At 44.9% G+C, this 21,838-nt stretch overlaps 1 protein-coding gene across 1 annotated transcript; it reads left to right on the top strand.

Annotated features, from left to right (window-relative positions):
- Positions 1-2,595: 2,595 nt before the first annotated feature.
- Positions 2,596-21,832, top strand: LOC310772063 (uncharacterized protein; the record flags this gene model as incomplete). Its single annotated transcript, XM_083664529.1, has 10 exons — positions 2,596-2,657; positions 9,857-10,210; positions 13,223-13,322; positions 15,742-15,923; positions 17,389-17,520; positions 18,530-18,634; positions 18,931-19,040; positions 19,285-19,425; positions 21,313-21,389; positions 21,701-21,832. Coding segments are annotated over exons 1-10 (1,388 nt in total), but the record flags the coding sequence as incomplete, so codon positions are not given.
- Positions 21,833-21,838: the final 6 nt, after the last annotated feature.

Below are 21,838 nucleotides of genomic sequence, written 5' to 3'. Positions count from 1 at the left end.
ATTTTTCTTACAGAAATGGCTCAAAATGATGAATAGATGATAAATATAGGCAAATAATGTAATATTTGGCAATGAATTGATGGATTTAATTGTTGCAGCTCTTTATCAGTTTTTATAAAATGTATTTGTATGTATTTTCAAAATACGTATTTGTATCTCAAATTCATTTTTCAGACCAGTATTTTGTATTTGTATTTTTTGAGCAAGTATTTGTAAATTGTATCAAAATACTTTATGATGTATTTTCGCCCATCTCTGCATACATGTAAGCTTGCCTTTACTTGATGCATTGTCGTGCGGGTTGGGGAGCATTTCTAGGAAATGCCTGCAGGCTTCTATGAAACAACAGCAGGTCACATGCTTTATCATACTTCTGTGTTTCTCTGAGAAGTGTGACACCACAAGCTCTGATACTGCTTATGCATATGAAACCTCATCCTGTTGTTTAACACCGTTTCTCTGTATCGCTCACTGGTTTCACACTCTCTCTCTCTCTCTCTCACACACACACACACACACACACACACACACACACACACACACACACACACACACACACACACACACACAGGGTGTGTGTGTGTGTGTGTGTGAGGTGTGCTGTTATGAGGTGTGAGGTCTCCGAGCAGCCGAAGATGGTGAGTTGTGCCTCCGGCTGGAGGGTTATTCTGTAGGCCTTAGAGTACCAGTCAAATATTTTGGCCCAGAATCCCATCAGTGAAGGGCAGAACCAGAAGGCATGAGACAAAATACCCTCCGACACCTGTCACCAGTGCTGAGACAGAGGGGAAGAACGTGTGCAATTTAGGCTCCATGCTTTTGATATGCGACAAATCATGTTAGTTGAAAATCACCTTTTCAGTGAGCTCAGAGAAACTTTCCACTATCAGCAGACAATTGTGGAAACAGCCTTCTAGAGAGGGGAGAGACTGAGAGAGAGAGAGAGAGAGAGAGCGGGAGACAGACTGAGGGAGAGAGAGAGAGGGAGACAGACTGAGGGAGAGAGAGAGAGAGAGGGGGAGACAGACTGAGGGAGAGAGAGAGAGGGGGAGACAGACTGAGGGAGAGAGAGAGAGGGGGAGACAGACTGAGGGAGAGAGGGGGGGAGAGAGAGAGAGGGGGAGACAGACTGAGGGAGAGAGAGAGAGGGAGACAGACTGAGGGAGGCGAGGGCAATAGGGCAGGCATGGTCACACAGCAGCCGGGGGGCATGGTGGCGCAGTGGTAAGCGCTGTCGCCTCACACCTAGAAGGTCCTGTGTTCGATTCCCACCTGGGACGCTGTGAGCGCTGAAGGAGTGCGTGCCCGTCCACATGTCCTCGAGTGCCCACTGCCCGGGTGGGGTCGTCAAAAGGGCCTTTCTGTGTGGGGTTTGCATGTGCTCCCCGTGCCCCCTGGGGGTTTCCTTCATATAGGAACCCCGCACCAAAACATGCAATATCCTGGTCGCTGAAGTGGTGCCTCCTCTGGTCGTTAGGGGCGCCTGTTCGGAGGGAGGGGAACTCGTTGGAATAGCGTGATCCTCCCACGTGCTATGTCCTATCAGTGAAGCTTCCCCTGTCAGGTGAAATGTCTCGGAGGAAGCATGGAACCAGCTTCGGGTCTCCCCAGATCGGCAGAGGGTGGAGCAGCAACCAGGATAAATAATAAATTAAAATTAGCACTAATGGGGGATAAAATTGGGATAAAAAAATCTGGGGGGGAAGGCCGCACAGCAGCCGAGCTACAGGCAAGGCAAGGAAAAATGTTGCTTTTGCCTTTCTGAGCTCTTTTACAACCCTGTTCCTCAGTGTGGTAAATAAACACCTCTCATGGTCCACCTTATTCTTGAGAGCCATCTTGAGAGCATGGTCCCTTTGCTTCAGAAGTGACCATATTTCATCATTTAACCATTTAGTCACTTTGACCTGGTTCTGACGGCTTGCTATCTGAGTTCTATATGACTTCTCTATTTTCCACATACAATATATAAACAACTCATTCAACTGTCAAATCCAACACATGTTGACATTTATTATGTCTAATGGTGTGTGTGTGTGTGTGTGTGTGTGTGTGTCTGTGTGTGTGTGTGTGTGTGTGTGTGTGTGTGTGTATGTGTGTGTGTCTGTGTGTGTGTGTGTGTGTGTGTGTGTGTGTGTGTGTGTGTGTGTCTGTGTGTGTGTGTGTGTGTGTGTGTACTTCACTGAGCTGTATTATGATCAGTTAGTGTCTCCGTTTGTTGACCACAGAAGTGCAGACAGTCAACAAGTTCCTCTTCAAGATGACGTCCTTCCCTTCTGTCCCTTTCGATCAAATCGAAACAAACAAAGCAGTGAAAACGTCCTTAAACTGAGTGACTTCCCAGCATGCATTGTGTAATGCATGTTAATGATGTAAAGAGGAAGGAAACCTGGCCCTTATCAGTTAGTGTCTCTGTTTGTTGACCACAGAAGTGCCAAGTTCTCCCCTTCAGGACGACGTCTTCTTCTCTCTTCTGTGAGACTCTTTATATTGTATTGTATATCCTAGTTTAGAGCAACTGATAGACTTCTCATGTTATGTCCAATCTGCCTGCTGATGTGTTTGAACGTCTCTGCAGCCTGGACACAGGAGAGGACCAGCTATGAGTGTCACATCAGCATATAGTGGATTTCTTCTCTTCCTTCTGTCTGTGTCAGGTAATTATATCATTACATTACATCAGTGGAATAAGCTTCACAGTAGTCATGTCAGCTGTTCAGAAAGATCACATCTTGTGCGTCCTGGTAGCTCACCTGGTAGCACGCATACCACGAAGGCTCGGCCCTTCGCGTGGCCGACCCGGGTTCAAATCCGACCTGTGGTCCTTTGTCATCCCCTTTCTCTCTCCCCACCTTTCCTGTTTGCCTACTGTCCTATATAAAGGTGAAATGCCCCCAAAAAATATAAATATAAATATCATTGCCTGATGTAATACGTGTCAGAACAAGTTCTGAAGTTATGGACTTTAAAAAAATCCACTATTACTTGATCCGTTTTGCTGTCAATCAGGTGTCTTTTCTTATGCTGGATTTCTCATGTTGTTTTTATGGTGTTTCGAGGGCTTGGACCCAAAGGGACATAAGTGTGATTTTGGGCAATATGAGTATTATATATGTCAATTGAAAGGTCTTGGTGAGATCTTTTCTGTGTCAAAAGGACACAACTGAAATCATGACCCATAAGTTTTAATTACACCAGAGCGGAAAGCCGTAACAGTAAAAGTAGGGTTTTATTTTCTGCTAAAAGTAAGTAAAGTAAAGTAAGTAAAACTGTAATATATATGTATATAGCACCCTTCACAGCACAAATGCACAGAGTGCTTTACATCGGTAAGAAAAAGCAATAGAGTGCAATAAAACAATAGATTAAAAAGCCAGCGAGGTACAATAAAAGCATGCGATAAAACAACAAATATGACAAGTAAAAAGTAAAAGCAGTGATTGTTTATCGATTGCCAAAGGCCTGTCTGTAAAAGTGTGTTTTGAGCTGTTTTTTAAATTGCTTTGTGATGGGACGGTTCACAGGGCCAGGGGGAGGGCAGGGCCAGGGGGAGGGCAGGGCCAGGGGGGAGGGCAGGGCCAGGGGGAGGGCAGGGCCAGGGGGGAGGGCAGGGCCAGGGGGAGGGCAGGGCCAGGGGGGAGGGCAGGGCCAGGGGGAGGGCAGGGCCAGGGGGGAAGGGCAGGGCCAGGGGGAAGGCCAGGGGGGAGGGCAGGGCCAGGGGGGGGGGGGGGGGGGGGCAAGGCCAGGGGGGAGGGCAGGGCCAGGGGGAAGGCCAGGGGGGAGGGCAGGGCCAGGGAGGGGGGGGGGGCAAGGCCAGGGGGGAGGGCAGGGCCAGGGGGGGGGGGGGGGGGGGGGCAAGGCCAGGGGGGAGGGCAGGGCCAGGGGGAGGGCATTCCAGAGCCTTGGGGCCGTCACCCCAAAAGCTCGGTCCCATTTAGTTTTGAGTTTGGTCCTGGGGACCAGGAGCACCTGGTCGGATGACCGGCTGGAGGAGTATGGGAGGATGAGGCCTGAGATGTAGGAGGGGGTGTGACCGTGGAGGGCTCTGTGAGTGAAAATGAGGAGTTTTGAAATGTATTCTGAAGTGTACAGGGAGCCAGTGCAGGGTGGCAAGGATGGGGGTGATGTGACACAATTCTTTTTACTTAGTGAGCAGTCTGGCAGCGGCGTTTTGAATGAACTGGAGTTGGTTGACAGATAATTTGTTGAGGCAGGTGAACAGTGAGTTACAGTAATCGAGTCTGGATGAGATGAAGGCATGTACAGACATTTCCAGTTCAGTGTGTGATATGATGGACCGGAGTTTTGCAATGTTTCTGAGGTGAAAGAAACAGGTGCGGGTGTGAGGGATTTGACATGCTTGTCCAGGGGCATTGATTGGTCAAAAATGACGCCCAGGTTTCTGAGGTGGGTGCCCACGTTTTCCTTAAAGGCCCCCAGGTGCGTGGAGACTCTGGAGGCGATGTTGTCGGCGGCTATGATTAACACCTCTGACTTTGCAGCGTTTAGTTGAAGGAAATTTCTCCCCATCCAGTTTTCAATGGCGGAGAGACATTCCTGTAAAATTGTGAGTTTCCCCAAATTGTCGGGCTTGAAGGAGCAGTACTGCTAGATGTTGTCAGCGTAGCAGAGATACCAGGGGATTTGCTGATGAGAAAGGCCAGGGGGAGCATGTATAGTGCGAAGAAAAAAGGCGCAAGGACGGCACCTTGAGGCACGCCACACGAAAGGGCAGAGGGGACGGACTTAAAAGGGCCCACAGCCACAGAGAAGCTTCTCTCCCTGAGGTAGGAGGCGCACCAGTTTAGGGCACTCCCAGATATGCCCACCCCACTCCCTGAGTCTATCCAGCAGGGTGGCATGATCGATCGTGTTGAACGCTGCGCTGAGGTCCTATAGGACTAAGATGGAACATTCACCATTGTCAGCTGACATCAGGAGGTCAGTGCGTAACTGCACTTACAGTTGTTTGACACCTACAGTGTCAAAACCTCACTTTTGACACTGATCAAGTCTTACGGGCAGAGGATTCTAACAGCACTTAGGTCAGCTCAACATGCAGGCTGACATAAGTAACACCCACCTATAGGTGATGCACAGCAGCCATGTGCAGAAGGCTCAGCACACATCAGATATACAGTGTAGAGAGGACATGTATGCTGACATAAGTAATACTAGCATTGGCATATGGGCTCATCCACTCATCTCATACACGCCCAAAGTATAGGTGGTAACAGCAGCTGATCTAGGTGTTGTGACTCTACTGTAAAATCTACTATAACAGACTTAACCCCTCTGGCTCCAAGCCCTCAACCTGCTTCACTGGAAGATAGAGGGAGAGAGAGGGAGGGAGGGGAGAGAGAGGGAGGGAGAAAGAAAAGGGAGAGAGAGGGAGGGAGAGGGAGAGAGAGAGAGAGAGGGGGGATGGAGAGAAAAAGGGAGAGAGAGGGGAGAGGGTGGAAGAGGAGAGAGAGGGAGAGTGAAAGGGGAGAGAGAGTGAAAGGGAGAGAGAGGGAGAGGGAGGGAGAGAGAGGGAGGGACGGGGAGAGAGAGGGGGGAGGGGAGAGAGAGGCAGGGAGCGGAGAGAAAAAGGAGAGACAGAGGGGGAGAAAGAGGGAGAGCGAGGAGGAAGGGGAGAGAGAAAGAGGAGACAGTGAGAGAGGGAGGGGGGGGGAGAGAGGGACGGAGAGAGACGGGGGAGGGAAAGAGATAGAGAGGAAGAGGAGAGAGTGTGGGAGGGAGCAATAGCATTTTTGGGTGGCTTGTGCCCACCCAAAAACCATCTGATCCCACCCACAAAATACTCGACATCCAGACGAATCCATAGCTACATGTTGTGTTAGCTCGCTGGGAAGTCTACTCAAGACTACTCAATTGGGTCCCTTGACCTCTCACATCAAGATATCTGAATGAAAGGGGGCTAATTAGAACCAGATGAGGTCTTAGCTTTACAGCCATGTCTGACATATGTCAGCTACATAGGGTATATGAGCTCCAGGGTCCTAAAGACAGTATACTGCATGCAGTGAAAAGATGTTATTCTTGCCTTTTTTGTTTCCCTATTTCTGCACACTGTGGTGCCAAAACAGTCATGGAATTGTATAATTTGGGTATGAGTCCTGTGAATCCAAAGAGCCCAATCACATGAATGTGTGGTGCAATAAGGCCTCACAGTAACCATTTCAAAATGTGATGATACAATGTTTTTTACTTCTGTGTTTTTTACTGTGTAAAATGACCTATTGTGAGCTCTAGGATAATTTCATCCTGAACATTTACAAACAAAGTTAGGAAATTCCCCTTTTGTTATTTTATTATTTTACTTTGGTTTATGCCTACAAAGCAAATGTTACTTTGTACTTGAGTTCTCCCCTGGAAGTGATTTTGGTATAGTATTTTATATTGTATTTAAGCAAGCAGTATTCTATCTACCATTCTACCTGTATGCAGAATATATATAGCGAGACGATTATTTTTTCATCATTGTAAAGCAAGTTAGTTAGTTCTTCAGAGATGTAGCCTCTTCATTTTGCTCTCAAAGTTCACCAGATTGATTCATTTTTACTTTAAAATGTAAACGATTTTCTCCCGGGGGGGCATGCCCCCAGACCCCCCTAGGGCAGTGATACTCAACTTGTGGCCCAGGGGCCAGATGCGGCCCGCGACAGGGTGCAGAGTGGCCCCCCGACCATTTTCTAATAATTTCACGTTAGTTTTCATTGTGAATTTGAATCTAATTCACAATAAAAACTAACGTGAAATAAGTTTGACTGAGCTCCAGCTAAATTGTCAAATAACGCCGTCTGCTCACTACCCAGGCACATGTATGTACTTAACCTAACTAACTTAACCTAACTAACTATCCATGTGCACAACATTATCAGACTAAACTCCAGCTGACACTAGGCATGGGTCGATTTCCGGTTTGACCGGTCCGGTCCAGTGTACGAGCCGGAACCGGTTTGATTTCATGCAAAAGGCTTCAGACGGAGGTAGGGGAGGAGCTTCAAGGTTTGAGTGACAGATTGAGGGCGAATGGCATTACGAGAATGACTCACAAGCTTGTTTTAATGCTTTTCCATTGGTTGCATTTTGTAAAACCCACACAGAGACGTGAAGGGTGACCAGTGGCATTTGTTTCATTCTGCTCCGTCTTGTCTCTATGACCCTACAGAATGGATGGTTAAAGCTCTCTTTCTGACTTTAAAACTGTTATCAACAACATATATATAACATAACATTCGCTCTAGTCTAGGTGGTCTAGCTGCTGATCATGAGGATATCCGACTTGTGTCACACTGTTATTGTTCCCCGGAACAAACTAACTAGGTCCCCCCCCATCAAATTGAATAAGTTATTTCTTGTTTAGACTTATTTAGGCCTTAATAGTCTTGAGAAGAACTGTAGTATAGGCATTGGACATGTCATTTCAAAGCAGCAGCAATGTCCTTTACACTTTAATTTGTTTATTCATGCAGGCTACAAACATGTTGTTTTAATGTGTAAAGGGTGAAATAAAGATCAATCCAGATATTCTTATATATATATTAGAATTGTCGAATTAGAATAATCGTATTGGACAGTCGAATCCGATGTCGACTGGCAGAATCCTGAGTCGAGGACAGCCCCTAGTTACATGTGACAAAGGTCCTGGGTCGGATTCAAACCCACAACCTCACACACATTTTCAAAGCAAAGTATTTAACTCTGCTTTCTCATATCAACATGATGATGTTATTATTGTGTATCCATACTAAACCACCAGGTCACTTTATGATGCTCTCACATCAGTGTGCCATCTCCATATGATGATACTACTGAGCCTTGGAGTCCTCTGTACTGGGTGTGATAGGTGTCACCTGATCAGCATCTATTAACAGTTGTGTTTGACACTGCGCTCAGCAGCAACATGTGTTAGATGTGTAACATGACCAGCATTATGGCAGCTGGTGATCAGCACTTGTCATTCTGAGGAGTTTGAAGCTTAACCACAAAATCCACTTTTCCTCTTGGTACTAAGATCCTCTCTGTTTGACTTCACAGTGGAGCTGAGATGATGCAAATGTCAAACTGGTTACAGTATGGGAAATGTAGTCCAGGGGCCATATCTTCCTAACTTGAAAATCCTATCTTAACTGTTTGGCAACCATGGTAATTAGAGTTGGGACCTGATTTAGGAAAATACCCATTACAGATGAACAGTTCGTAAGTCAATATCCCCATCCTAATTTAAGATAGGAAGAATGTTTCACAGAAGCATCCTAACTCCCCAAAATCTTCAAAAAGCTCTTCTAACTTTAAGTTACCCGCTAGGCCAGGGATACTCAACTTGCAACTAGCGGATTGTAGGTGTCAGACGGAGTTTAGTCTGACAATGTTGTGCACACCGGATAGTTACTTAGGTTAAGTACATACATAAGTGCCTGGGTAGCGAGCAGACGGCAGGATTTGACAATTTAGCAGCTAAATCATAGATTATTGAAAGATATTCCATATTCCAGACTGAAATGCTATAACAGAAGTGGAGTATTGGCCAGAATTACATGAACATTTGGACACTTATTCAGCGGGTATCTTGCATGATGCGTTCAGGTGCACTGTAAAAAAAAAAATGCAATTCCATCGCATGTGGCCCGCGTGCCGCCAGTTGAGTATCACTGGGCTAGGCTGTCCTAACTTCAACTTGAGCTTTATAGTTAGGCTAACTGTTTGGCGTTTTGCTAACTTGAGTCTCTAACGTTATGGCTGTGCTTTTATTACATTTACAAAACCAACAAAATGTCAACAGGCGTAACTTCCCGAAAGGCTCATGCTGGACCCGAATGGTGTGCTGACAAAACGCTCGTTAATAGATACTTACCCCGCTAGCCGGGCGCTTCTTGCTCATACTGAGCATTAGCGCCCGGCGACCATCAACGCATTTCCAATCAAACAATCGTGCCGCTCTCACGTCTAGGTATAAAAAACAACCCTTACCTGAACCAAACACGTGAAGTGAAGATGCTATCCGATGGCCAACATCCTCTTCTTTCAAATACATATAGTTGCCGCTTCAAAATTGTTGCATAAAATCGACTTTTCTGTCTTTGAAAAACCAAAAATCATTTATCTGGAGCAACCGGAAGTGTAGGGGACATTAGTGAGTAAACAGTGAGTCGTATTTCCGGGTTGCTCCAGATGAATGATTTTCGGTTTTTCAAAGACAGAAATCCACCAGTTGAGAAATAAGGAAGTGGTGAGTGTTGCTAGGTAACAGGCATAAAAACTGATGTTGGATTGGGAACTTAGGATTTCCTAACCAGACATAAGATAGGATTTAGTAAGATAAGATAGGATTCCCTTTTTTATCAATTTTTCATTGAGTCGATTTTTTTTACAAGAAAAAAGAATACAAATAACAAAACAAAACAAACATTTACATAAAACCTATACAACCACATATACACAACCAGATTCACTCAGAACCCCCCTCCCTGCAGGATGCCCCACCCACAAAACCAGCAAAGATATTAGCTCACAGTACAGTATAATATATTAGATAAGATATGATTATATTAGATAAGATAAGATAGGATTCCTAAAGTTAGTTAGGATTTGCGTCTGTAATACGAAATCAGAAAAAATCCTATCTTAAAAGTAGTCCTATCCTAACTTAAGACTTAAGATAGGAAGTTTATGTAATATGGCCTCAGGTCTCTAGCAGCTTTACATACTGCCGCAGTTCCACTGCAGATGAAAGTCTGTCCTGTCATGTGAATGTGATGGTTTGTGATGTGCTCTGTGTTACAGTGGTACAGCCCTATCCTGTCATGTGTTTGTGAATGTGATGTGGTTTGTGATGTGCTCTTTGTTACAGTGGTACAGCCTCAGGATGACTGGGGAGTGACTTACACTCCTACTGAGATCTGTGCCATCAAAGGATCTACAGTGGACATAAGCTGCTCCTACACATACCCAGCCTACCTAGATCACCTTAATGTCACGGTTAAGAAGACGCTGTGGTTTAAAGAGGAGGGTGGTAAACCTGTGGATGTGACAACAGACTCAGAGTATGCCGGTCGTGTGGAGTATGCTGGTGATCAGAGGAACTGCAGCCTGAGAATCACAGACCTGAGAGAGAGTGACTCAGCTGTGTACAAGTTCAACTTCACAACAAACCATCCAGCTGGGAGCTATACTGCTTCACCTGGAGTTAATCTGACTGTTACAGGTAACTCTTTGATCACACCATGTGTTACTTCAGTTACAAACAGCTCCACAATCAAGTGACTGAGGGGACAATTATTTCTATATAGGAAAACCCTTATTGTAAATATAGGAAAGCCATACTGTATATCCCCTGAATGCCCTACTGTAGGTCAGGGAATACTTTATCAGAGGTTTTCAATGTGGGAGGCAGGCCTCCCCAGGGGGGCTCCAAAAAGTTTCAGGGGAGGCTCAGTGAATGGAAGTGAATAAATATTACTTTAGTTATTACAAAATGAGATGACTTAGAATAGCTGAAATGACCCCTTTGAAAATGGCTATGGCAGTTTTTCCCTCGCTTAGCTTAGCTTCACTATAGCTTTCAAAATGTGCCCGGTACAGACCACCACCGCTGTGGTGCCCCCAGTTCCAAATGTTTGTGTTTGAGAGAGAAAGTAAGTAAGTACATTTTATTTGTATAGCACTTCTCACAGAGAGGACTCACAAAGTGCTTCACAGGTTAAAATACACACAAAAAAATCAATGCAACAGTAAAATACAGAAGACAGGACTGTAACAGTCAGAGTTACAGAAATTCAGTCAACACAAGTCTAAACAAACGCCTGTCTAAACAGAAGCGTTTTAGCTGCTTTTTTTTAAATGTCCACAGAGGCTGCAGCTCTCAAATCCCGAGGAAGAGCGTTCCACAACCTATAGGAGCTACAGACTCAAAGGCTTTGTCACCTTTGGTTTTGAGCCTGGTGCGGTGCGGGGAACAACCAATAGGCCCTGGTCAGCAGACCTCAGTGACCTGCTGGGGACATGTGAGTGGAGCAGGTCACACAGATATGTGCCTGACCATGCAGGGCCCTCTATGTAATCAGCAGAACCTTGAACTGGATCCTGAAGTGAACAGGAAGCCAGTGCAAGGAGGCCAAGACAGGAGTAATATGACATGTCCTACTTGACCTGGTCAACAATCTGGCAGCAGCATTCTGGAGCAGTTGGAGGCGATCCAGAGATGCCTTGCTGAGACAAATAATAAAAAGAGAATTGCAGTAGTCCAGACGTGTCTGATCATTTCCAACTCATGCTGGGATACAACAGATTTGAGCGTTGCAATATTTCTAAGATGGAAATAACACATACGGGACGAGGACTTGATGTGTTTGTCAAGGTGCACATAGCCTGATGGAAGATAACAGCAGGATTTATCAGGTTGGAGCACATTAGAGTTAAGGGAGCCAATCTTAGCAGCACTGCTATCAGCAGAGACAATCACAACTTCAGTTTTTGTCAGCATTTAGCTGAAGTTACTGGGAAATGGGTAGCCAATCCTTAATTGCAGACAAACAATCATGCAATACATTAAAATCTCCAGTCCTGTCAGGTTTAAAAGAAAAGTACAGCTAAATATCATCAGCATAGCAATGGTATGAAATACCCTTAAATTTGCTGAGAGAGAGCGAATGTTTGTCTGCTCTATAGGGTGAACGAGCACTGCACTCCTAAATGCTGGAGGTGTGTGTGCACGGTTCAAGTTATCATCTGAGATAATTGTGAGGGTCCCTCAAATCTGTGGCCATTTTTCTCAAATTGTTGAAGCCAGATTTAGAGCAATATCTTGTTTTAAATGAACATTAGGATTAGATTAGATTAGATTATTAGTGATGTCATTATTCAGTCTTACTCTTAACCATCAATATTGGCTCCTTTTCTCACTCACCTTCTTTCAAGTATAGTGCTTTAAAAGTGCTTTAAACAGGCTATGGCCAGCCTATTCAGATGTGAACACATCACATGACATGTTTATGCATTCCAAACACAATAACAATAAAGTTAGTTGTCTTAGTTGTTAGTTGTCTACTTGTCTAGTAGAACAAATATACTGAACCATAGTAGGCTGGCTACAAAATGACTGGCTGATCTGAACAAAACATGATGTTACAATAAGAGCACTAAGGAGAAATAAAAGCATTGGATTGATAGCCTAATTTAATGTTCTTTGTAATAGGCTATAGCAGCAGTGTTTAGTGAAGACTAAATAGCCTATCAAAGACTGGATCCTGCTGAGAAAGATTTGAGGCTTCAACTGTCTTCAATTGTGCCAATTAACATCTGAGAGCCTTGTGCAAAGATGCAGGCTGTCAGAGAGAGAGAGAGAGAGAGACAGGGGTTGGGGGAGAGAGGGAGCGCGCGAGAGACAGAGAGAGAGAGAGCACGCGAGGGAGAGAGAGAGAGACAGAGAGAGAGGGTGCACGCGAGGGAGAGAGAGAGAGAGAGCGGGGGGGTGGGAGAGAGAGAGAGAGGGAGCGCGCTAGAGACAGAGAGAGAGGGTGCACGCGAAGGAGAGAGAGAGAGAGAGTGCACGCGAGGGAGAGAGAGAGAGAGAGAGAGAGAGAGAGGGAGCGCGCTAGAGACAGAGAGAGAGGGAGCACGCGAGGGAGAGAGAGAGAGAGAGGGTGCACGCGAGGGAGAGAGAGAGAGAGACAGAGAGAGAGGGTGCACGCGAGGGAGAGAGAGAGAGAGACAGAGAGAGAGGGTGCACGCGAGGGAGAGAGAGAGAGAGAGAGGGTGCACGCGAGGGAGAGAGAGAGAGACAGAGAGAGAGGGTGCACGCGAGGGAGAGAGAGAGAGAGACAGAGAGAGAGGGTGCACGCGAGGGAGAGAGAGAGGGAGAGAGAGAGAGAGAGAGAGGGTGCACGCGAGGGAGAGAGAGAGAGAGACAGAGAGAGAGGGTGCTCGGGAGGGAGAGAGAGGGAGCGCGCCAGGGAGAGAGAGAGCGCGCGAGAGACAGAGAGAGGGGGGAGGGAGCTCACGAGAGAGGCTAATTACACCCCCACACACACACCCCCCCGCCCCATAACTCGAACCGTGTGTCGTGTGTGTGTGTGTGTGTGTGTGTGTGTGTGTGTGTGTGTGTGTGTGTGTGTGTGTGTGTGTGTGTGTGTGTGTGTGTGTGTGTGTGTGTGTGTGTGTGTGTGTGTGATTGAATGTTTAGTCTCTATGACATTTTTGTTCCATGTTCCCATATCAGATCTCCAGGTGCAGGTGAACACATCAACAGTCAGAGGTAACCGGGTAGATGTGAAGTGTGTCAGCAGATGTCTTCTAGCTGCTCATCCTTCCTACGTCTGGTACCAGAATGGATACAGACAGAGTGGAGACCTAACTTCTTCTGTAACAGTCCACTTTCATCCTGCATACAGCTGGTCCTGTGCTGTAAAAGGACTTGAGGAGTTCCACTCTCCCGCAGTGTGTGAGTTTACTCCACAGTGTGTCACTAACATAGCGCCACCTGCTGGACACCTTTACCTAATGCACTGTAACATGACTGCATGTATTTAAAAGATGTCATTCTAACAGTGATGTTTAAAAACTCTTTCATCTTTCAGGTGTCGACGGTCAAACCTGCGTCAGAGTGACTTACAGCAACACACACATCTGTGCCTTGAAGGGCTCATCAGTGAACATTTCCTCCACCTACAACAGTTGGTATGATGATGTTACATCTACATTGTGGTTCAGTCCCACACATAGTGATCGATGGCAGCGTTCCTCACAGCCTGAGGACCTTAGTAAGGACTCAGAGTTTGCAGGTCGTGTTCAGCTGATTCACACAGAGGAGACAACAAAGAGAGGAAGCTCCACTCTGACAATCACTGACCTGAGAGAGAGAGACTCACAACAGTATCGCTTCATGTTCAGAGCATCATGGTGGAACTGGGGAAAAGATTTTCCTGGAACAACTCTGAGCGTCACAGGTATGTTGAACACAAACTGATATATACAACAACATGGTACATTTAAACTAACTGATGACATCTGAATGTGGACAATACTGTTGAATATGGTGAGAACACTTTCATGTCAAATTGATAGAGATTATATGAATTTGTGTTCAGCTCATTCAGAGATTAGTTGGACGATCAATTTAACTCACTAACACTTTAAGCCCAATTTATGCTTCGTCTGCCGACACTTTTGAAACGGTCGCCGACAGAAATGACTTAAACGACACTTTCAAGTGTCTGCGAGCAGCAGTGTCTGTCTGCTGCTGGTGAAATGTCTCGTGTCGCTGACTACGTCATAGTATCGCGCAAGTCTGATTGGCTATATAGACGGCACGCGCTTGACTTCCTTGTTTTGGTTTTCACTCGATTGAAATGAATGAATGTGTCTCCGCTATTTTTATCAGCCTGTCCTTGATGTATGACTTCGTGAAAATCACAAAGAACATTGTGCATTTCCCAGAGAGAGAGACGAGGTGAGTTGTGTGTCGTTTATATGCGGCTGCAGTCAAGTACGTTACATCTTGCCTCCGACATGGTTTCACTGTGCGTTACCTCTCTTCTCTTGGCTGTCAGCATTTAATAGCGTTCGAGTGTCACGTGACCGTTGAACAGAAGCGAACGTTCACTGAAGTATAAAAGCAACACCATGAACGACACCATGTGCTGAGCGACACTTTCTAATAAGTATAAATTAAGCTTTAGTCTACAATAGATATATACTGTGTAGAGTCTATACACACTACAGTATAACATAATGGTATTTTGACTCTTGTGTGTGTGTGTGTGTGTGTGTGTGTGTGTGTGTGTGTGTGTGTGTGTGTGTGTGTGTGTGTGTGTGTGTGTGTGTGTGTGTGTGTGTGTGTGTGTGTGTGTGTAATTGAAGGTTTAGTGTCTAATGACATTCTGTTCCATGTTCACATATCCAGATCTCCAGGTGCAGGTGACCAGATCCCAGTTCTCTACCCAGGCAGAGCTGAAGTGTCACAGCAGCTGTCATCTAGCTGCTCATACTTCCTACCTCTGGTTCAAGAATGGACAGAAAGTTACGGGAGAAACTTCTTCTTCTTATCCAGGCAACTTTGGTCCTGAAGACAGCTATTCCTGTGCTGTGAAAGGACTTGAGGCTTTCCCCTCTGCTTCAGTGTGTGAGTTTACTCCACAGTGTGTCACTGACATAACACCACTTGGTGGAGCCAGATAAAATACATGATAAAACACATGCTTAATGTAAACAGACAACAAACAAACAAACAACCATCAAACAAACATCTTTAATCTGTCAAATTATTTTAACCATTATTAACCAGGGAAAGGTTTAGCTGAGTATATATATTTTTCCTGCTTCACTTTTACAACTGGGAGCTTCCCAGTACAACCACAATGTGTGACTAGTTCACTGAGCAGCTCCACTGCAGCACTTGGAGATGAAGTGCCTTGCTCAAGGGCACAGTGACAGTAGATGTTGAGGGACAGGAGAGCGTTACATATTCACTGTTGTCAACAAGATCTTCCCAGCTGTTCTGGGGATTCAAACCATCAGACTTCCAGTCACAAGCCGACTTCCAAATGTTCAGATGCTGCCTCTCACATCTTTACTAATTGTTTAATTACAGTATGTGTCATTGTTACAACACATCTTATTTCATTAATCCATGTTAATCCATGTTAATCCATGTCCTCCAGATGGTCCCAGGAACACCTCAGTGTTGGTGAGTCCCTCTGGTGATGCAGTGGAGGGCAGTTCAGTGACTCTGAGCTGCAGCAGTGATGCCAACCCAGCAGCTACCTACACCTGGTACAAGAAGAATGATGCCTCTCCAAAAGCATCAGGACAGACCTTCACCATCACTGACATCACACCTGAACACAGTGGAGGATATTACTGTGAGGCCCAAAACAGCAGAGGGCGCCATAACTCCACCTTACAGCTGACTGTTGTGAGAGGTAAGGTCGTCCATTCACCTACCTAACACACGCGCGTGCGCCTGCATCTGGCAACACTGGTAGTCAAACTTGTTCCTACTCCGCCTGCCCCCTCCCTGCCGGACACTTTAGCTGGGTGAGACGAAACACATCAAGAACTCTGCGCCGCAAGCTTGTGATATCTTTCTGTTCTTTTTAGTTTGGGGCTATAGACACTTTAGACACAAGCTCATAAATGATGCAATACAGAGAGATGCAAGGGCTTTCATCAATGAGTCATAGGCTCAATCACCATTGTGTTAACTCACTTGATGATATAAAGTGACTTTACAGACATTTATTTATATGAAAATCTTCTGTATTATCACTTTAAGTTTGAGTGTTTTAACTACAAAGCATGCAATGCTATCACAAAAATAATAAGTAAAGAAAAAATACTTTCTTTCTTACCTCAGAATTTGCTTTTTCCTTCTAAAATTGAAACTGTTACAACTGACCCATGTTCCAACTATATTACCCGGTATCTATTTGTCAAAACGTGTAGCCACACCCTGCCAGTAAAAAGAGCCTGCCTCTATGGGACTCTGCTTTTAATAGAAGTTTTATGGTATTTAAATGAGGTATTATGCATACATTAGATTGGCCCTTCCCCATATGCAAATGAACCTCCCAGTCCATCATTGAAAGTCTTGTCTTACATCTTAGCAGTGTTGGGGGTAACTCATTACAAAATGAGTGTAATGTAATATATTACTTTTAGCAGTAACTTATTACTTATAGGATTTCAGTAATATTATACCAGTTACTTTGTCAAGTAACTCAAGTTACAAATTGAGTAATTAAAAAAAAATCAAAGCACATATTTAAATAAAGATACAATTATTTCCTAATCAAACTGTCTGTTTTTTATACAAATAACCACTACAGATGACAACAACAAAGGAAAAGAATAACATTTAGAATTTTGGATTGTTTACACTGACTTCAAGGCGGTTGACATTATTTTTCGGGACGGTTGCGGGGCAGCGATGTCATTCTGCTGCTGCTGTTGTTTTAGTCAAAGTAATACAAAAATAGTGTAATAAGTAAAAATGTTACTCTACACAGACAGTAATATTGTAAAGTAACTTATTACTTTAAAATGAAAGTAACTAGTAATATGTAGTATATTACATTTTGAAAGTAACTTGCCCAACACTGCATCTTAGTAGCCTACTATCTACCATTATTGTTGATTAGCTTCACGCTGTTCAATCTAACCAGATCATCTGCATTCAAATGACATCTGTTTTCTTCCTGGTTTGATTTGACGTTCTGCCGGCGCGCCGCGTTTCAACTTCTAACTCGCATTACGTGACATAGTAACTGATATATTACTGAAATCCTATTGGTAATGTGTTATATTATTGTGTTCCCTGTCATTAACCTGGACTTCCACAACAATTTACAGTGTTCCTTACTGACAAAAATCCCACTTTCCCAGCAGCTAGCACCAAAGCCACTCCCACTCCCAAAGCCACTCCCACTCCCAGCCCCCTGGTTTGTGTTCATGGAGGACAGCTGCTGGCTGGTGTCTGTATCTGTCCTGATGAATGGACTGGAGAGACGTGCTCAGCAGGTAGGGATGTGTGTGTGTGTGTGTGTGTGTGTGTGTGTGTGTGTGTGTGTGTGTGTGCCTGTGTGTGTGTGTGTGTGTGTGTGTGTGTGTGTGTGTGCCTGTGTGTGTGTGTGTGTGTGTGTGTGTGTGTGTGTGTGGGGGGGGGGGGTTAGGGGGGGTCTTATCCATAATTGCATTGGTTCATTCTGACCAAAACAGGGTTTGTCCGTCCTGTACTTTTTAATGTTCTGATATTTAATTCAATGTAGAACCATTATGAAGATAAAGAGTTCTAGTAAGAACCCTTAAAGGAACACTCCGCCGATTTTCAACCAGCTTTGTATCATTACAACATCAGCAGTACGGTAATTAATTAATTTTATTTGACAGTTTTTGTTGAGAGTTGATTTGAGTTAAGTTGTGGACCAGTGATGACATTCATGCACAAATAATGTCATCACTGGTCCACAACCTAACTCAAATCCACTCTCAATAACTGTCAAACTAATGAATGACTGCCAAACTGTTTACAGTTTTCTGATGTAGGCTACTGCTGATGTTGTAATGATATAAAGCTGGTTGAAAGTGTTCCTGGCTTAATAGATGGTTAGCTAGAACCTTTGAACCTCCTGTATTAGGAATCGTTCCATAAAATTCACCACATAACAAAGGCTTTATTTAATTCAAATCTGATGAAAGCCCAAAACAGCACAAATCTAATTTTCTCATAAAATCATGTTTCTATACAAACACGCCAGCGTGACATCAGACTCATTTTGATGGTTTGGTAGAGGATATAGAACCTACGGTTCGTTTATAGAACCCTAATGAACCTTGTGTGTGAGTGTGCGTGCATTGCAATAATAACAATTAATAACATTAATTGTTATGTAATAAGATTGTCCTCCTCTTCAAGAATATGACTTTAAGATATACAAAATATTAAAAAGTTTGTTTACATTTGAAGGACCCTAAAAAAGTTGCATAGTATACCTTTACTTGTTTAATTAATCATGCCTTTTCCTCTTAGAAAATTTCTGCCACGCGAAAATAATCGGCATATTCAACTTCCCACGCACCCTTATCGGCTCGTTTGGATATGCTGAGGAAGTTTGTCCTAAAGGAACAAATAGTGGTAAGTTGATCTCAACCATGACACTGTAGATACCTACCATCCATCTATACAGTAGATCTACCATCTATTCACCCATCTATCTATCCATCCATCCATCCACTCATCCATTCATTCACCTATTAATCTACCTATAATCTAGCTATCCATTCACTGACCCAATGTGTCAATCTATCCACCCATCCATAGTTTTACTTTTCAGTTCTTCTGAAATGATGAATAGAATATGAGGTTCTCTCTCCCATATTGATGATTAAAGGGTATTTCTTTGTGTCCAACACGCCACCTTTCCTGTCTAGCTGGCATCCCGCGGGCCTCAGCAAGATGTACAAACCAGAGAGGATTCCAGAGTTTTGAGGAGCTACACCTTCTCCAGTGTGACCTGACGCTCAGTGACATACAAGAAGATGTGAGAACACATGATGCTCTCCTCCCTTAAACCCTCAAATACCCTCTTGCTTAACCTGTACTGTTCCTGGCCATCTACTGGCAAAAACAAGTGATCAAATCCCAAAACAGACAAAACTGTACTTCAAGTGATCGCACTCCATTGGCACATTTCTTTTTCATGTGTTAATATGAGAATAAATCACTTGTTAAGAAGGGTAATTTTTGCACATCTCTAAATAAAACAAATATCCTTCATCTCTCAGCTTACCAGCCAAGCCGATTTAGAGAAGTTAGCGGCCAGCACTCAAATCCTGACCTCCAGACCTGATAGACTGATTGCTGAAGACGTCATCACTGCAGTTGAGATCGCCAACACACTCCTGCTGTCTCCCTACGCCACCGAGGTATGAAACGCCTCTTCCACACACACACATTATTAGGGGTTCAAGAGGGGCTAACATCTCTTGTTTTTCAACCGGTTTGTTTACCGTCACTATTTAGGGGTCCAAGCACCGTGGACATCGCCAGACCAATTCGCAAATGCAAGTGCATCTGCAGAGCAAATAGAAAATGATCTTGCAGATTCGTCAGGTTCCCAGACTACCATGGAGATTATTTTTCTGGGCTAAAAGTATCTGCACCTCAGAAAATGTGAGCCCCAGAGCAACCACATTTGGCAGGTGGTTTTCCCCCACTACTCAGGAAAGGCAATAACCCCATGCCGACCAGATGGTGGCGCTATTCCAACTTATAATGTGATACCATATCTGGTGACTTCTAGCAATTTTCTGAGCAGCCAATTATGTTTTCCTTGGAAAAGATTGTCCAATCATCACAAAACTCGCTGAACATGTTCAGATATCAGTGATCATGTGTGCAAAACTTAGATTGAATATTAGTAGGGGCACCGCAAATGCCAAAAACATATATATTTGGGATTGAGTCATGTCCTCAAAACCACATGCCAGGCTCAGCACCATAGCTCCTGCATCACATCTCTAGGTTGCTTAGTCCTTGGATGGCAGACCACTAGTGCTAGAGACTTAAACCCCAGGGGAAGCAGGCAGCTGTGAGCAGCTAACACAAGCTAACGCTAATGTGCTGGTGTTGCTATATTAGGTAACGTTAGCTTGCTAACTAATATGTAATATAGATAATCAATTCAACACCCAGAAGGTTCGCTAACGTTGCCGTCTTGTGTGGATAAGGTAATAGTCGTAAAATATGCCTAACGTTACTTACTTCCGTTATGCTTATGGAACATTGTTTTGACTGCAGTGCATCAACTTAGCTCACATCAGCCCCAGGCATAGACTGTAGGATGGTGCGTCTATGTGCCGACAGCCCACAAGCAGAACCAGCTGAGCGAGGCGGCGTGCAGCGTGTCGGTGGACCAGCTAGAGCTCCTGCACGGCTCCAGCACGGTGGGCTCCAGCCCTAACCCCTAACCCTTGACCCTAACCCCTAACCCTTGACCCTAACCCCTAACCCTTGACCCTAACCCCTAACCCTACCGGGCTGTCAGCATTGCGGGCTGTCGGCACTGCGGGTGGTCGTCATAGCGAGCAGACCCTGACTGTAATAGGCCCTGTAGCTGGCAGTTAGCTCCTGGCTCATGCTAACGTTAGTATCCACCATTTCTCCGCAGCCAATGCAAGCCAAAACATGACCAAACATGCCACAATAACATCTGCTAATTTGTCGACACAAAATGGCCCCCAAAGGGTCTATCGTGTTGCGAGACCAGGCTCCCTAAGTGCACGTTCACACCATATGCAAAAGCCACGCAGTTTCAATTCAGCGTCTTGTTAACAGGCGAGTCCGTTCACACCGGCCGCACACCACGCTGACGCCACGCCAAGGCCGCGCTGATCCAATAGTTTCAGCTTCTGTTCTATTTTCCAAGCGTGCTGCGCGCTGATCCCGAGCTGCCAGGCAGGCAGTCAATGCAACTTGTGAGGGGTGGGAGGGGCCTGTGAGGGGTGGGAGGGGCCAGAGCAGCAGCTCCGAGCCGGCCGCTGAGGAAAAGAGACTGGTGTGACCTCTTTGGTGTCGGATCAGCTTGAGTCTGCTTCAAGCTTCAGTTCGGCTTTGGCGTCTGGTGTGTTCGGCCACTAAGGATAACACTTTCACAGCCTCAATTCTCAATTTCAGAGATCAATTGAGATCAAGCAACAGTTTTTTTTTTTACTGATATTGGTTTGTAAATTAACTCAACTGTATTTTTATTGTGGGAGTACAATGCTTTCTATGCTGTTCTCTATCCTCCTATGCTAATGTTTGTGTTACAGAGAATTAGGGTGGCAGCAATAGCTACAGTCAGCCAGTTGCTGGATTCCAGTGTTCCGTCTGCGCCTGAACATCACAGGTACGGGTTGGGCTATAGGGTTTAAAGTGACATTGAACTTCGGTAGTGTCTTGGACTGCGTAGCTTTCTCCTTGATAAAACGTTATAGGGTTGTACAACAACCCAGGATTTACAATTGAGAATGAGGATTTGCTATCGATCCATGCATGAATTCTATTCCATGCACCACTTTAACTTTACGTCCCTTGCAGACATTTAGGGAAGGGAGCAATTCAAACATTACATGCTGTAAATTTGTGGTAAAGAACATGCCATGTCTGGTCCATGTCTGTTATGTGTGTCTGATGCATGTGTCCACTATCCCCGCCCAGCATCACAGAGACCCTGGAGCAGCTCTCTCTGATGCAAAGTGTGGATCTGAACACGTCTCAGTATCAGGTGGTCCAGCCCAACCTGGTCATCCAGTCGGCCCAAATCCCTGCTGAAAGCACACAGGGAGTCCAGTTCAC

The sequence above is a fragment of the Poromitra crassiceps genome (genome assembly GCF_964638095.1).
Source record: "Poromitra crassiceps genome assembly, contig: HAP1_SCAFFOLD_1838, whole genome shotgun sequence".
Lineage (NCBI taxonomy): Eukaryota > Metazoa > Chordata > Actinopteri > Beryciformes > Melamphaidae > Poromitra > Poromitra crassiceps.
This window is presented reverse-complemented; position numbering and strand designations above follow the sequence as displayed.